This window comes from Pleurodeles waltl, chromosome 4_1, assembly GCF_031143425.1.
Source record: "Pleurodeles waltl isolate 20211129_DDA chromosome 4_1, aPleWal1.hap1.20221129, whole genome shotgun sequence".
Lineage (NCBI taxonomy): Eukaryota > Metazoa > Chordata > Amphibia > Caudata > Salamandridae > Pleurodeles > Pleurodeles waltl.
The window spans coordinates 457,077,553-457,093,298 of NC_090442.1; the positions used below are offsets into that span (position 1 = coordinate 457,077,553).

Genomic DNA, 15,746 nt, shown 5'->3' on the forward strand with positions numbered 1-15,746 from the left:
ACTGTCCAGAACTAGTTTTAGGGTGAGACAAAGGGGCAATCCCCACCCACAGGCTGGTACTTGGTATAAAAGCAGCAGTCTCAGAACCTGAAATCAGGTACACTCCTGGACCCGAAAAGATTCAGAAGGACTGCCCTGATTGCTGAAGAGGGAAGACGGGACCTGCTGGCTTTGAACCCAAGACCCCAGAAGAGTCAGTTAGCTAACCTCCTGTTAAAGCTACAGGGAAACAACAAGCTTCCAGATGCCTCTCCTGCTTTCCAGCTAACCAGACCAAACTGGACCTGACCTGGTCCTTTCTGCTGGCCTCTATGGAAGTGAGCCCTGACCCTCCAATTCCTGGTCCCTAGGCTGGAGTCAAAGTCTACCCGCCCCTGCTCAACTGAATGTTTCACTGGATTTGGAGTGGCGCAGACAGATGCAGGACCTTGTAACGCAGCACCTCGCAGCTCCTGGTCGGCAACTTCACTAGATCCGACTCAGAACCATTCAAGATGATGCAGGGCCTTGCACTTCAGCACCACTGAGCCTCTTTTCAGCAGATTCACCGGATCCGACACAGAACGACACAAGAGCTTTGAAATTGCAGCACTGTGCAGCTTCAGACCGATGGCTTCACTGGATTCAACGCACAGCCTCACATTACAGCACCACGCAACTCCCGACTACCAGCACAAAGGACCTGACACAGAGTCCCACATTGCAATGCAGCCCTGCACCAAGGACAAAAGTTACAACTTCCAGTGGGACAATCCTGCTCACATACCCTGCCCCATCTTGGCCAGTCTGAACTTGTGACTTTGTCCAGGTCGAGTGCCACCAGATACCCGCATTAGACGCTATGTGCCCTTTGGCACTATTTGTTTATCTTCATCTTTAAAACCTCATAACTCTGGTTCTACTAGTTTTGCTGCCATTTTATTTATTAAAATATTCTCTATTGTTCTAAATTTGTTTTGGGGACTTATTGGCTGCTGTATTCGTCCAGGAATCATAGTGTTATGTATATGTGACATGTCCATAGTATACCATTTAATCTTAGTCATCAGATTCTAAGTTAAGTAAGTAGTCTCACAGAGGTTGCCAAATATCTTTAGCCCTATAGGTATGGAGTTGTAACTGTGCATAGTCTTCACTGATCTTATCACATTGAGTCACGTGTTTGAGCCAGGCAGAGTCCATGGGACAGGATTCGCCACCACAATGCAGTGCCAGTTCCCACCTAGCAAGGAGGAGCGCCACAGAAACAAATCTATGGACAGACTTAGGAATGTCATGGCTGTATCCCAACCGTGCCACTAGTGGGTGATTGTGGTATCTGTCACAGCGGAGAGTATGGAAATAAATGGTGGTCCAGTATCGCCCTATAAGGGGATACATCCAGGTTCAGTATGCAAAGGTTGCGTCCAAGGCATGACACTTGGGACATTTGGACGAGTGTGTGGGGTTGAAGCGTGTGATATCTGTAGGGGCTATGTATATGTAGTGTAGGAATTTCACATGTAGAACCTTGTGTTTGTGATTTATAAATTGTTTGGGAGTGGCAGTATGACCAAACTTTGTCGGAGAGTGGATAACCCAAGTCTGTCTCCCAGACCTCACTAGCACGCTTGGAGGAGTCAGGTTTCATGGCCAAGCAAGCGGGATATAATGTAGAAACTATCCGTCTTCCGTCACTGTTGGATATGATAAGTGTTAAAGGTGGGAAGTCACCTGGAGCTAAAGAGCATATTGCAATACGGGAATGCAGAGTGTTATAGAGCCCCCGTGGGACAAAGTGGTCAATGTAGGAGACATGAAAGTGGGTGTCATCTGTATGTGCCAGGACATGGCCATCAGGGAATACATCCCCTAGGGTATGCTGGTCATGGCAGTGTAGGGTGCGTCGGACAGTTTCTTGTGCATGAGAAGGAGCTAGGGGTTATCAGCCAGGGGCAGGGCAGGGCAGGTGAGAAGAGGATGCCCCCTCCCAATACACAACAAAGTTTTTGCTATGCCCAGGAAGTGGTGGGTAAAGTTTGTATATTGGTAGGGTCCATGGGGATGCCTTTCGGTAGCACAGAAGAGAATGTACTTTTCCAAGCTAGTCACTCTCTGTGAGGTAATAAAGGTGGAAGTCTGGGATTCTGAAGTCGCTGCACTTGTAAGGGAGAGTCAATGTGTCCCAATGGATACAGGGCTTTCGCCCGGCCCATATGAGTCACAGTAGAAGACCCACCACTTACCTCTGCCTCTTTCAATCTCTCCACGGTGCCTGCTGCCATTAACTTTGGGTAACTAGCGAAAAGGATAAAGGCGCCAGCAGCGACTAATGGCCATCAAGAACCAGCCCCCATGAGAAACTATGGGAGAAATGGCCATGGTTGTATATCATGTATTAGAAAGACATTTAAAAACAACACAATTAATAAACTTTGTTTTAATTTTATTTTTTACAGCCATCAAAGACATTAGTGAGCATACATAATGATAAAAACTAATACATGTGTTAGTAGGCGTACACTTTTACTTTATTAACTTCTTTGTCTTCACATTCCCGTTGCTTATTATAGTAATAGAAAGTGTTGTCCTTCCGCTGAAGTTTCTTCACGTACCCTGTTTCTGGCCAACGATCCACCTGCAGAAAATTAAGAAAGAACATTTAATGTGGAATTGCCCTGTAGCTATGAGATGTGGTGGCATCAAGGTTTACCTCTCTCATAGTGAACTTTATTGGGATCTTCAATTTAACTAATGCAATGCATGAATGCCAACATTTTAGAAGAGGAAAGTGAGAAAGTAAAAAATAATCGGGAAAATGTCTTTGCCTCCTTGACTTATATTGAAGCAGAGGCAATTTCAGGAGGGAGACAACCAAAATAAAGTTATTTTTGGCTTCAAAACTGCCGCTTGGATGGAGTCTATTGCCATGTATAACAATGTGTGTTTGTTTCAAATCGAAGTGGTATTTTCAAATTCCCTTTCCAAGGAGTTGGGTTTGTGATTTTAAGTTAAGACCACACAGTTCTGTTGAGAGGTTTTGGAATCATAACTACTTGAACAACCATAGAGTGCGCCAGGCAACAAACAACCAGAACTGAGACATAAATCAGAGTTTGAGTACACTGAAATGCATCTGTTTTACGAGTTTACACTTAAAAAAACATACTTCCAGATGTTTAATATTCTTGAACCTAATGAAGGTGTATATTTGTTTTAAATAGTCCTAAAGTGTCCAATGAGAAGGTGATCACAAACTACATATCATCATAAAGCAGTTTGAAATATTCATCTAGGTTACAGATCCTTGAACTGGTACTGACCACTAAGGTAATGAATGATGTGCTGAATCTGCACAGCAATGAGAGCCTTTGTTTGCATGAGTAATGTCCAATTTAGATGCATTGTATGTGACTCCATTCTACGGGCTACTAGTTACGAATAACTTCATGGCTTGCTGTGCTCTGTCCCTGAGTTCTGTTTGTATTGAGTATCATCATGCTGCAGTGTTCCTCATCACAAAAAGCCCCTGTTGTAAACCTTAGACACAGTGGTTATGATGGTGTCTTTACGAGCCTTCTTTCATGGTTTATATGCCTTCTCCAACTGTAAGAAAGCAACCAATAAAATTGGACAAGTCCACAAACAGCCACCAAAAAGAGAAAAAACATGTTTTAAAGCAGTAGTTAAACCAGAGCTGAAGAATACATCTTTGAAGATAATTCCTTTCATGATGTTATCTTTTCTAACCTCAGACATGGCCAGCAGTAACAGCAGAAACGAGAGTGCAGAGGTGAGAAAATGAAGAGGAATTACACTGCAGACACGTCCCACCAAAATATTAACCAAAAAAGCAGTTGTATTGCTGTTTCACTAGGTATATTAGGTTTGAGACCTTGATGGAGAGACTACTGAAAACAATATCTGAGAACAGTGTTTATATCTTGACAAATTTGCATCAAACTCATAAACTGGACTTCGGTGTAATAAGAGTTTCTCTATATGTAAAAATGCATCTCTCTCTCTGTTTTTATATTCTCTCGGTCTCTTCATCAGAGTAATAAGGAAACTACATCTGTTTTGCGTTTGTGACCATGTAACTTGAATTCAAAGAAGTCCACCGTGAAACATAAGGTCATAAGTGAGATAAGCATTTATGTTCTCTAGAATTGTATTTTATGTCAAGACCGGAGGCTCGTATTATGCTTCTCTATCTTGCTTTATTTTAACAGCAACAGTCAAGAAACTACAACTCCCATGGGGCTTGAAAAACAGGAAAGCCAATGGGAGGTCAAGAAGTAATAACTAATGCACCAATCACAATGTCAGGACATACGTAACCACTAAGCTTGACTAAGACCAGCCCTCTTTCTTGCTGCTCGTAGTCAAGATAAGTGGCGTTTTATTTTTCTTTCATGTTTTTCCTCTATTTACATGATGTTTTAAGTGCTGTGGCTTCGCTATCGCTACCGCTATACTGTTCTTTACTCCTGTGGGTTTAATGTGCTATTTTTAGCTTCAACGCTCCAGCGCATTTACTTTTCCCCGGGGGTTCGGGAACCCCGCTTCCTTCCTCGCGTGCCACCCGAGGCAGTTTTATGCCTCTTCCCTAACGTTCTAACGGCAGCGCTGCCTACCGTTCCACAGCCATTATCTCGGCGCTCGTGCGTCTCTGCGCTCCGGCTGCCTTGGCTTTCTGTTATAAGCCGCGCCGCTCCCCTGCTTCGTTTCTCTGCCCTCAAAACTCTTCTCATCGGGCAGACACGCCTCAGGCGTGTACTACAGTTTTAGCCAGCACTTCCTGGTTTTCTTAACCCCTTCAGTAAGGGGAATTGGCTTTCAAGGATTCTGCTCTGTCTTTTTTATTGTTTTTTCTTGTTTCTTTGGCAAAAATGGATTGTCAGGATTCTTCTTCCTTACCGGAGTTCAATGAAATTGGAACCTCTATTAATGAGGTTGTGGACAAGGCTGTTTCAGCCACTATGACCAAAACGTCAAAGAATACTGAGACCACTGTCCATAACATGGTCTACTAATCCTTTCTGGCCCATTCTGCGGGGGATAGCAGAAAAAGAAAATTAAAGGATTTGTATGTACAAAAAACATCCAATGGCCTTTTCTGACTGGTGAAGTTTCTTCACCCATGACTGAGGACGAGTTACTCCCAGGCCTCCTTCCCAGGAGGGGAATTTAAAAGTTATTTCTGGGAAATGTAAATCCAAAACAAAGCATACTGTCTCTGCGCCAAAACAGATTGTGATTTCCCACATCTCAGATTCTGATGATGATATCAGTGATGCGGATGAGGCGGATGACGTCTCGGATATATGGGGTTCGCAATCTCAGGCTTCCCCTTCAAAAAAGCCTAAATTGGAGGTTTCTGACCCTTTTTTGGCCAAAACTGTTCTTGATTCGGATGGTAACCCCATGTTTGATCCTTCATTCCTTCACCACCCTAATTCCACAGAATGGACCCGTTCTCATGTGGGCAAATACATTGCTTCCAGATTGAGGCTACCCCTGGATAAGCAGACAAGAGCCAAATTAAGATTGGAGTGTCCCAGACCGTCCCTTTTTTCCAATATCACGGCAACTCCATCCATTGATCAACCACTTCTTACCTTTTTCTCCAAATTTGGGAAAGACCCTCATAAAGGGGTAGACAAGGCCTAGTCAAACTGCCAGGATAAACTCATGGATTTGGTGGGGCCCTTGGCCGTATTTTGGACCTGGCAGAATCTGCAAAAATGGACGAGGCAGAAATTGATCCTGCAGAACTTTCCTTATGGACTCAGAGAGCCTTTTGTCTCCTAGGCAATGCGAATGCCTCCATTATTCATGAAAGGAGAAAAGGATTGCTCCTAAAGTTAGACCCCAAGTTGTCTAATCTGGCAACCATGGATCCCGGAATTAAGGCCGATGGTCGCCTTTTCGGCGATTCTTTCATTAAGGACCTAGGAAAATTTGTTTCCACATTTGCCTCTATCGACAAGGCGCAACAAAACATTAAAAAGGTCTTCAACCAGCGTGTTTTTGCCAAGGCCGGTACAGGCAGAAGCCGCTCTACCGGCCAATCCTTCCAGGGAAACAGAGGCTCCTCATACTCCTCCTATGGGACTCAATCCTACAAACCCCAGTTCTACCCCCAACGAAGCAGAGGTTACAGGGGTCGTGGTCAACGTGGATTCCGGTCCAACAACAATCAAGGTAAGCCCTGTTTCTGGCCTTCCTCCAATTGGGGGTCGGCTTCGTTACTTCATTCAAAAATTGCGCACCCTAACTTCAGATCCATGGGTTCGCGACACAATTCTAGGTTATCAAATAGAATTCTATTCAAATCCTTTCCAGATTTACCTTCCCCCTCCTATACGTTTTTCCTTGGAGATGTCTGCTCTCATTTCAGAAGAAGTTGGCTCCCTTCTTACAAAACAAGCCATTCAAATCCCTCTCCTAGATCCCTCCGGTTTTATCAGTTCTCTCTTCTTGGTTCAGAAGATAAACAAGAAATTCAGACCTGTTATAAATCTCAGAAATTTCAACCAGTTTGTTGCATATCGACATTTCAAAATGGAGACCATTCTACATCTAAGGGGCATTCTTCTTCCCTTCGATTTCATGGTTCGTCTGGACCTTCAGGATGCGTACCTTTCAGTCCCCATTCATCCAAATCACAGAAAGTATCTTCAATTTCAATGGCTAGGTCAGACATACCATGTTTTCTTCCATTCCATTCGGCCTGTCTTCAGTACCTTGGTGTTTCACCAAGTTAATGAAACAGGTCACAGCTCATCTCAGATCTTTGGGCATCAGACTGTTGATTTATCTGGACGACATTCTCATATTCCATCAGGATCGTTCCACTCTTCTATCGCATTTACAAATAACTTCTTTCCCAACTAGTTTTCTTCTCAACGAAGCAAAGTCAAACACTCTCCCATCTCAAAGGATAGACTTCTTAGGGTTTGAGATAGATTCCTCTTCCTCTACTCTCCATATCCCTCAACAAAAAGTACATACTATCAAGACAGAGATTCTAAAAACACTCCGCAGATCTCAGATTTCTCTCAGCGCTCTGGCCAGGATAGTGGGTCTTCTGTCTGCTTCGATTCAAGCCATTTTTTCCGGTCCGCTGCATTACCGAGCTCTTCAGAGGTTCAAAATCCGTCATCTCAGAAGAGGACTTTCCTATTCGGAGATGATTGCTCTTGATCACGAATCTCGTCTAGAACTCCAATGGTGGTTAGACCATTTAGATGCCTGGAACGGCAGGGCTATTTTTTCATTAGCCCCCGATCTTGTGTTGGAGTCCGATGCAAGCCTGACGGGTTGGGGCGCCCGCTGTGGTACAATCTTGACTGGAGGTACATAGTCACTAGAGGAGTCTAAATTGCACATCAATTATTTAGAGATGCTTGCCGGGTCCTTTGCAATCAAAAGCCTGGCAAAGGACAGAGTGCAGTGTACCATCCTCCTCAGCATGGACAACTTTTCGGCTGTTTGTTACATAAACCATCTAGGAGGAACCAGGTTGAAACCGTTAGCAGACCTGGCAAAAAACCTATGGGAGTTTTGCCTTCTCAACGAGATATCTCTTTCAGCAGAATATCTTCCAGGGTCACTCAACCAAACGGCGGATTGGCACTCGCGCTTCCTCAGAGATTACGGCGATAGGAAGCTTCATCCCTCGATTTTCCGTTCTATTTTTCACAAATGGGGTCCTTTTGGCAAAGACCTATTCACTTCCCGCCTCAATTCTCAGCTACCTCTCTTTTTCAGTTGGCACCCGGACCCCTCAGCATTAGCTTCGAAAGCTTTTCTTCAGGACTGGTCCAAAGCGATCAACTATGCCTTTCCTCCATTCATAATGATCACCAGAGTCTTGGCCCAGATCAGATGCCAGAAAGCAACCGTAGTGCTGGTGGTACCCTTTTGGCAATCACAGATTTGGTTTCCCCCTCTCTTGGAATTGACAATCGACTTTCCCATTCTTCTCCCCCTTTTCCCTTCCCTTCTCCGGGACCCTCTAGGGAACCCTCATCCCCTTGTCATCAACAAATCTCTCCAGCTTTCTGCTTGGAAAGTGTCGGGACTTCCCGACCTCCCATCCCAATTTTGGAAGAAGCTGCGGACCTCATCAGCAAGGCCTGGGCTCCAGGTACCAGGAAGGCATATAATTCCGCCTGGTCTCTTTGGTCAAGCTGGTGTGTGGGAAGGGACCTCGATCCAGTTTCAATAGACATAAACTATGTAATTAATTTCTTGGCCGCACAGGCCAGGTACAGGTATGTCACACAGGACGATCAATCTATGTAGGTCGGCAGTTTCCATGCATCATGCTTACGTCAATGGGAAACCCGTGGGGGAACACCCGCTACTCTGCCGTCTGTTGAAGGGAGTAAAATTTTCGATTACTCCTTTGCCTGAATACTCAAAGCTATGGTATGTCAATGTAGTACTGAATTTGTTCTTATATTGGCAAGAGAATTCTGAGATTTCTTTGAAAATGCTTTCTGCCAAGCTTACTATGTTGCTTTGTCTAGTTTCCATTAAACGGTTATCTGACGTTAAAGCTCTGGATGTTTCCTCTCAACAGTTCGCCCCTATGGGGGTTTTATTTTCTATTAACAAACATACCAAAACTAATTTGCATACAGTTTTTTATCCATATTTCCCCAATCAACCTAAATTATGCGTTGGACAATCTCTTAAATGTTACGAGGAACACGCAGCCAATCTCAGAACGTCTTTTTCCCAGTTACTTATTTCTATCCACAAACCCCATAAGCCCGTTTCTTCGGCAACTCTTGCCAGATGGGTTCGCTGGGTAATGTCATTGGCGGGTATAGATACCTCTGTTTTTGGGGCTCATTCCACTAGAGGGGCTATGGATTCCAAAGCTTTATGGGTTGGTTCCAGGTTGGAAGACATTCTGAGATCGGCTGATTGGTCTAATGATAATGTTTTCAGAACATTCTAATGCAAGCCTGTGCATACTGCGACTTCTGTGGTGATTAACATGCTTTTAAAAAGCATAATGCGAGCCTCCGGTCTTGACATAAAATGTAGATTTTCCTAGTAAGTTATGACGGAAAGTCTTAATTTTATTGAAGACACGGAGGCGAGTATTATCCCGCGTCAAGTAGGACAATCTCCTGATTTTGTCTTCTTTTCCCTCCCTCAAAGCAACCTCCACAACATCTCAACCATCTACCTGATCGGACCGTGGTTCTACCGGTTCCAGACATTTCTTCTGGATATCCAGCTTTGTTCCAGCGGAGTCTCCCGACCACTCTCCGGATTTCTCCTCGTTTCCACATTTACATGAACTTTATCCAAGAACTCTGTTCATTAATTTTGGCAGTTGCAATTGTTCTCGCTATTTTTCCATTGTTTTCTCACATTGGAGTAACTTCTTGCATCAAGAAAGAGGGCTGGTCGCAGTCAAGCTTAGTGGTTACGTATGTCCTGACATTGTGATTGGTGCGTTAGTTATTACTTCTTGACCTCCCATTGGCTTTCCTGTTTTTCAAGCCCCATGGGAGTTGTAGTTTCTTGACTGCTGCTGTTAAAATAAAGCAAGATAGAGAAGCATAATACTCACCTCCGTGTCTTTAATAAAATTAAGACTTTCCGTCATAACTTACTAGGAAAATCTACATTGTTTCCCTTTGAAATTGTGCCTGCATTTAAAATACGCGAGAAAAGGGCAGTTAAGCAAGTAGCTGTGGTGGCACACTGCAGAGTAATGTACACCAGAAATGTTTCAGGACTCTTCTTAAATGTTTGCCAGTTTGGATGCAAAGCCGCAGAGGACAGGAAAAAACTTGCTGGCAATAACAGTATTTATTGATTGTAGGTGAGGCAGAAGTTGAAAAGCAAGGCACCTAAACCGCTATGTAATCAGGGTTGGGAAAGATCCCTGTATATACTCTTCTAGAAGAGAGACTCCAGAGGGATTCTGCAGCAGACAAACAGAGTGAAAAATCAGGGAATAAAAAAAGTAACTGAGTGGGCAATGAACGTGACGAAAAATCAAGAAAACAAGTGTGTTGAGACACAGCCTTCTCTAGCCAAAGTCTCTTTATACATGATCTAGGGAAAAAACAAAAAAGAGGCTGACACCATTTTGACTTGGGAACTTCAGGCAGAAAACACTGGGTGGGGGACCAAATATGAGACTTGTCATGCCTCCTCTCCCAGGAGAATGTTGTTTTCCCAAAATAATGGGCAAAGGAAGAAGCACCCCCATCTTTGACCTCCCTTGCACCAACCACCGCCAGGAATCAACGCTGCTGAGCAGCGAACACTTGAAAATGTCCAATTTATCCAGACACAAGGGGAAATCTCCCACCACATGTTAGGCAAATAATCAAATACATGTCGCCTTGTAGCTGGACACAAGGCCAGAGGAGCATGCCACATCTGTTGAGTCCAGTTTCTAAGATGTAATATTGGGTCAACTTAAAATGTAAGTGCTACAAATGTATGGGATACTTGGATTACACCTTTCTAGTTTAGTTTTAATTTGGCAGATTAAGCCCTTTATCCTTCAAGTGAAGTTGAGTCAGTATGCAGCTCCCGGAGTTCAGTTCTTAAACTAGGACCAGGCAACGTTGTCAAACAGCTGTTCACCTCAACCAATACCTTAATATTATGTTAATAAATCTTCTATAACCCACATTTGGCCTCAAAGGCTTTTACATTCAGTTAAGAAACAAAAGATTCCAGTTCTGAGTATCTATTATACACAGTAAATAAATGGCTATTTAAGTTTTTACAGAAATCCAAATGACTTTTGTTTTCTTTCGAAGGAGAGTATTTCACGTTTATGCAGCGTGTGGTACAAAAGATCTGCCTCGTACTCTCACCTTTCTACATTTTGGAGCATTAAGAATGTTTAGAAGACTAGGCCGAAGTTTCCTCCCTGAAACGCAAATTAAACGTGCCTTTCAGAAACAGGTTTGCCTCTAAAAAAAGTGTATTTAAGTGCCAGGCACATTATCATGAACGGGATTCTTATTTTCACTGCAACCAGTGTAATCTGACAAACACTAGTGTAATATGCTCCAGTTTCTTTAGACCAAATAAACACTGGCAGTTGTTTTTTGCAACTGTTGTACTCAACAGAATAAATGAATGATGAATCAGTCCTAGTTAAGCCCCACATGCATAGTCTATCCTTGAGGTCACAAGGACCAATATTGCTTGGACATTATTAACGCATTCGAGCTAAGGAAAAAACAATGCTTATAACTTTAAAATCCTAAACTTCAGTTTTAAATTAAATATCTGCTTTTAAAGAGTAAGTCTGATGCCTATTATAAAACCTACATTTTCACGGTTCAAACAGTAGACAGACAATCCCCAGTTCACAAGTTACATTTCTTATGGCCAAGATGCCACTGACATATTGAAAATTCATTAAACCCAAATCGATTTGCTGGTTTTAGTTCAAAAAGAGTTGTTTGTTTTTGGTGTAAGTACACACTAATATTAAAATAATGTAACACATTCATCGAGGTGAGTACGTAGATATTAAACAATAATTCTCCCAAAATCCCATTCATCTACGCTGACAAACTACCAAATTGATACCAAGTTAATAGTATATTCAGAATTCCAACTACGGTGCAGGTGAAGGGTATGGTAATGGCAAACCCTATAACAATTTCTTCACAATGCAACCACTTGGTTGGTTAAGTCTTTCCGTGCACACAATCCACCAAAAATGATTTTTCTTTTTGTCGATTTCAAATAATATTTTTTTGTTCTTTATTAGTCTATGATACAAACAAAGTTATATTAAAGACTAATAGAGAAGACAAAATACAGCAAGATAAATCATATTCATGGGGTTGTGTGCGGTCAAAGACGTAACCAATCGAGGGTTTGGAGTGTGAAGAGTTTTAAGCAATGTTAGGGATATCATTAATACATTCTCAACTCCAGAGAGTAACCGAGGGTGGTTGAAACGAAATTAGATAAAACCAAACTCGGAATTCTTGAAGTATGAAGTTAGCTATTTCACAACTGAGACTTCTAGTCATATCTCACTCATTATAGTAACCAAACTGTTTTAGTTAATAGGGTCAAAGCTGGCCCCTGGCAGTGTTGCTATCCAAAGCCACATTCAGATCAACTACAACAGGTAGAATAACTCTCTCTCTTCGTAAAAGGTGTCCCGTGCCTCGTCGGACTCCACCCAGTTCCCATGCAGCAAAGCTGCTTGAACTCCATACAGTTTTACTATTATTGTCAATAAAATAGTCTCAGTTGGCTCCTCACCACTTGTTATAATACCTTCAACACATATAGTACTTTTGCGGTTGGTTAATATTTGGTAGGATCGAAAGGGTGTGATTGAGTATTTTCAGTAATGACCTCACCATAGCTTGCTTTACTTTTGCTGACATTGCCCGAGGCAAGACTTTTTCAAATACCCTAATATCATTTTTAATTTTGGATTAGTGACTAATATATTTTATAATGCAGCAGGGCTATGGCGACAGCGCCATGCACTCGAACGACAATATATATTTTTCTCCGCACTGCAGCAATCCTATGCTAGGATTGACTATTTTCTCTTCTCACACCACCTGAGCACAGTCACTACTATAGCGGACATAGGGGTGGCGGCGCTCTCTGACCATGCACCTATCTCAGTGATCTGTCGTCTACCAGACTCCATGACATGTCACCACACTTGGCACCTTAATCCTACCTTCCTGCCTCAGGACACAACAGTTACAGAAATAACATCAGCTATGACCGAGTTCTTACACCTTAACAACACTACAGAGGCTGCAGTAGCACTACTCTGGGACACTTTGAAGGTTGTAATCCGGGGAGCCTTTTATTGCAATAGCGTCCCGCATAAACAAAGTTAGGAAAGATAAGAGAATTCACCTGGAGACTGTAGTTCAGGAATTAGAAAACAAACACAAACGTAAGGGGAACCATCAGGGTACGCAGCAACAGACAACAGCTCGCAAACAACTTAAAGCTCTGGACGTGGGCAGGGCTGAATGCGCCCTGCTGCGCCTAAAGCAGAAATACTATATAGAGGGCAACAGAGTGGGGTGACTACTGGCCCATAGACTACGCTCACACACTCCGCAACAGAGAATAGTGGAGGCTGACGACTCCCAAGGCCATCAGGTAAGCCAAGATGAGCTCATAGTGCAAGCATTTGAACACTGTTATACTACACTCTACAAAGCTGAAGATTTAGATATAGGCAATGCAGAAGCATACCTAGCACACTTACCCCTAAACTGCCTCCCTGGGCCAGATTCTACAATCCTTGAGAAAGGCATCCACATCACTGAGGTACTGCAGGCCATACTAAAACTGATGCCTGGCAAAGCTCCGGGGCCAGACGGCTATACGGCAGACTTTTACAAGACCTTTGTACCCGTATCAGTGCCCATCTTAACTAGACTTTATAACTCCTTTAGCACAACCCGCTCTATTAATGACACCACGCAGTTGGCAGCCATTACTATGATCCCCAAGCTGGACAAGGACCCTCCCAGCTGCTCACCATAACGTTCCATCTCTCTACTAAATATAGATGCAAACATTTTTACGGGAATCTTGGCGACCCGCCTGGCCCCCTATACTCAATACTTGATCGACCCCAATCAAGCTGATTTCATACCAGAACGCAACTGCAGCGATAATACAAAGCAACCCTGTTGTCTTATTGCCCTCTTGTTGGTAGACACTGAAAAAGCGTTTGACAGAGTGAATTAGTCATTCCGTCAGATCGTCCTTACTAAAATAGGCTCGGGTCCAAGGTTTTGTGACTGGGTGGGGTGTAGTTACAAACACCCCAAGGCAGTGGTCAGGGCCAACAGCCTCCTATCTCAGCCATTTGAAATTTTCAGGGGCACCTGCCAGGGATGCCCCCTTTCTGTCCTGTTATTTGCTCTCTAATGGAGCCTCTAGCACAGCGGGTGAGTCTTAACAACAGCATCAGGGGTTTACCGATGGGGGGCAGGGAGCATAAGCTGGTGCTTTGTGCTGACGATGTAATAATCGTGCTGACGAACCCACTCACTTCACTCCCCCACTTATGCAGAAACTGGAGACTTTTAGGGATGTCGTGGGTTTTAAAATCAATTTCTTGAAATCTAGCATGGTCAACCTCACTTTACCAATGGCGAGCCAAACATTATTGGAGAGCCTCTTCCCTTTTACCTGAGCAACTCAGGGTGTGACATAATTGGGTCTGGAGATACTGTCAATGATGGGCCGCACCATCGGAAGCAACTGCAAAAGGCTACTGAAGCTCGCCAGAGCGGACCTCTCTGCTTGGAAAAAATATACACTTACATGGCTGGGTTGACTGGCGGCAGTCAAAATGACACTGCTCCCAAAACCGGTCTATGTTATGCAGACCTTACTGCTGCAGCCCTCCTTCCATCCTCACCAAATTCCAACGCCTCATCAATGACTTTATCTGGGGCGAGAAAAAGGGATGCATAGCTAGGAAATATGCACAAATGACTCTTGCAGAGGGTGGCTTGGCCATACCCCACTTCACAAAATATTACCAAGTGGCCTAACTGTGCTACATGGTGGAATGGGCCAGGCCCTCCACAGAGAAGCACTGGTGCTTCATTGACCAAGCAGTGGCCGGCATCCATATTTGGAAACTACCTTGGCTACTCAAACCCCTGCAACCGCCCAGGGTATACATCTCACCTGTCCTATGAGCAACCATGGGCATTTGGGACAAGGTACAGCTCAGCCATAAGCTATCTTCTCACATTTCATCCTTGACACCCTTTACAGGCAACCCAGCATTCCCACCAGCAGCCCAAAGCACTTCCTTTGACACCTGGCAAGCAGCCGGTTGTAAGAGGCTGGGAAATGTTTTTGACCTGGAGGGCTTCATGGATTTGCCACAACTTCAAGACCACTATGACCTCCCTCCAATGCTTACTGGTTATACATAGCGTTGAGACACTGGCTGTTGGAACCCCACATTCACCCCCATGCAAGTCATCCCCTTATGGTCTTTGAAAAGTGATTGATCACCCACGCATCAGACAGGCGCATACTTTCAGACATCTTTAAACTCCTTATTGCGCACCTAAACCCCAACAAATCCCCAGTGCAGAAACGATGGGAGCAAGAGTGTGAGCGCAAATTCACCGCCAAAGAATGGAGTGATATATGGCACAGGGCCCGCATATCAGGGCACCAAAATGATGTTAAAGATTGTGCACTACTGGTACTACACTCCAACTAGAATAGCCAAGTGGAAGAGAAATAGCGATGGGAGGTGCTGGAGGCAAACGGGCATGCTCACACATATACTATGGTCATGCTCCAAGATTCAGCCATTCTGGGAGGCAGTCCTATCTGACATCAATCAAATATGGTCCACAGATTTACCGCAATTTCCCAGCTATATCCTTTTAGGACTCCCCAATCACATACCTCTTACAGTCTCCGAAAAGATGGGCTATTACATTTTGCATTTGGGGCAGCAAAACAAACTATACTGGCACACTGGGGCGCTGATGAGACACTTACACACCTATATTGGCTATATAAGCCATGGCACCTGTTAGGCATGGAACAGCTTACAGCGACCACAGCCTTTGTGAAAATGTTGGGGGTTTTGTGTTAGCTTTTTAGCAGATGAATTCCGAGAGCTCACCTTCCCGTTTATCTGTGAATACTAGGCCTCACTAACATGCTCCATGCGACCTCTGATCCATCGACGGAGGGCCTCCTAGTCTCTTATGGCTCAA

At 43.9% G+C, this 15,746-nt stretch overlaps 1 protein-coding gene across 2 annotated transcripts in view; it reads right to left on the reverse strand.

Annotated features, from left to right (window-relative positions):
* Positions 1 to 2,408: 2,408 nt before the first annotated feature.
* Positions 2,409 to 15,746, reverse strand: part of MEIG1 (meiosis/spermiogenesis associated 1) — a 120,932-nt gene continuing 107,594 nt past the window's right edge. For both annotated transcript variants that reach the window (XM_069230062.1, XM_069230064.1), the window contains exon 3: positions 2,409 to 2,617. In XM_069230062.1, the coding sequence (XP_069086163.1) occupies positions 2,489 to 2,617 (129 nt within the window). In that variant the 3' untranslated portion in view covers positions 2,409 to 2,488. The remainder of the gene's footprint in view (positions 2,618 to 15,746) is intronic.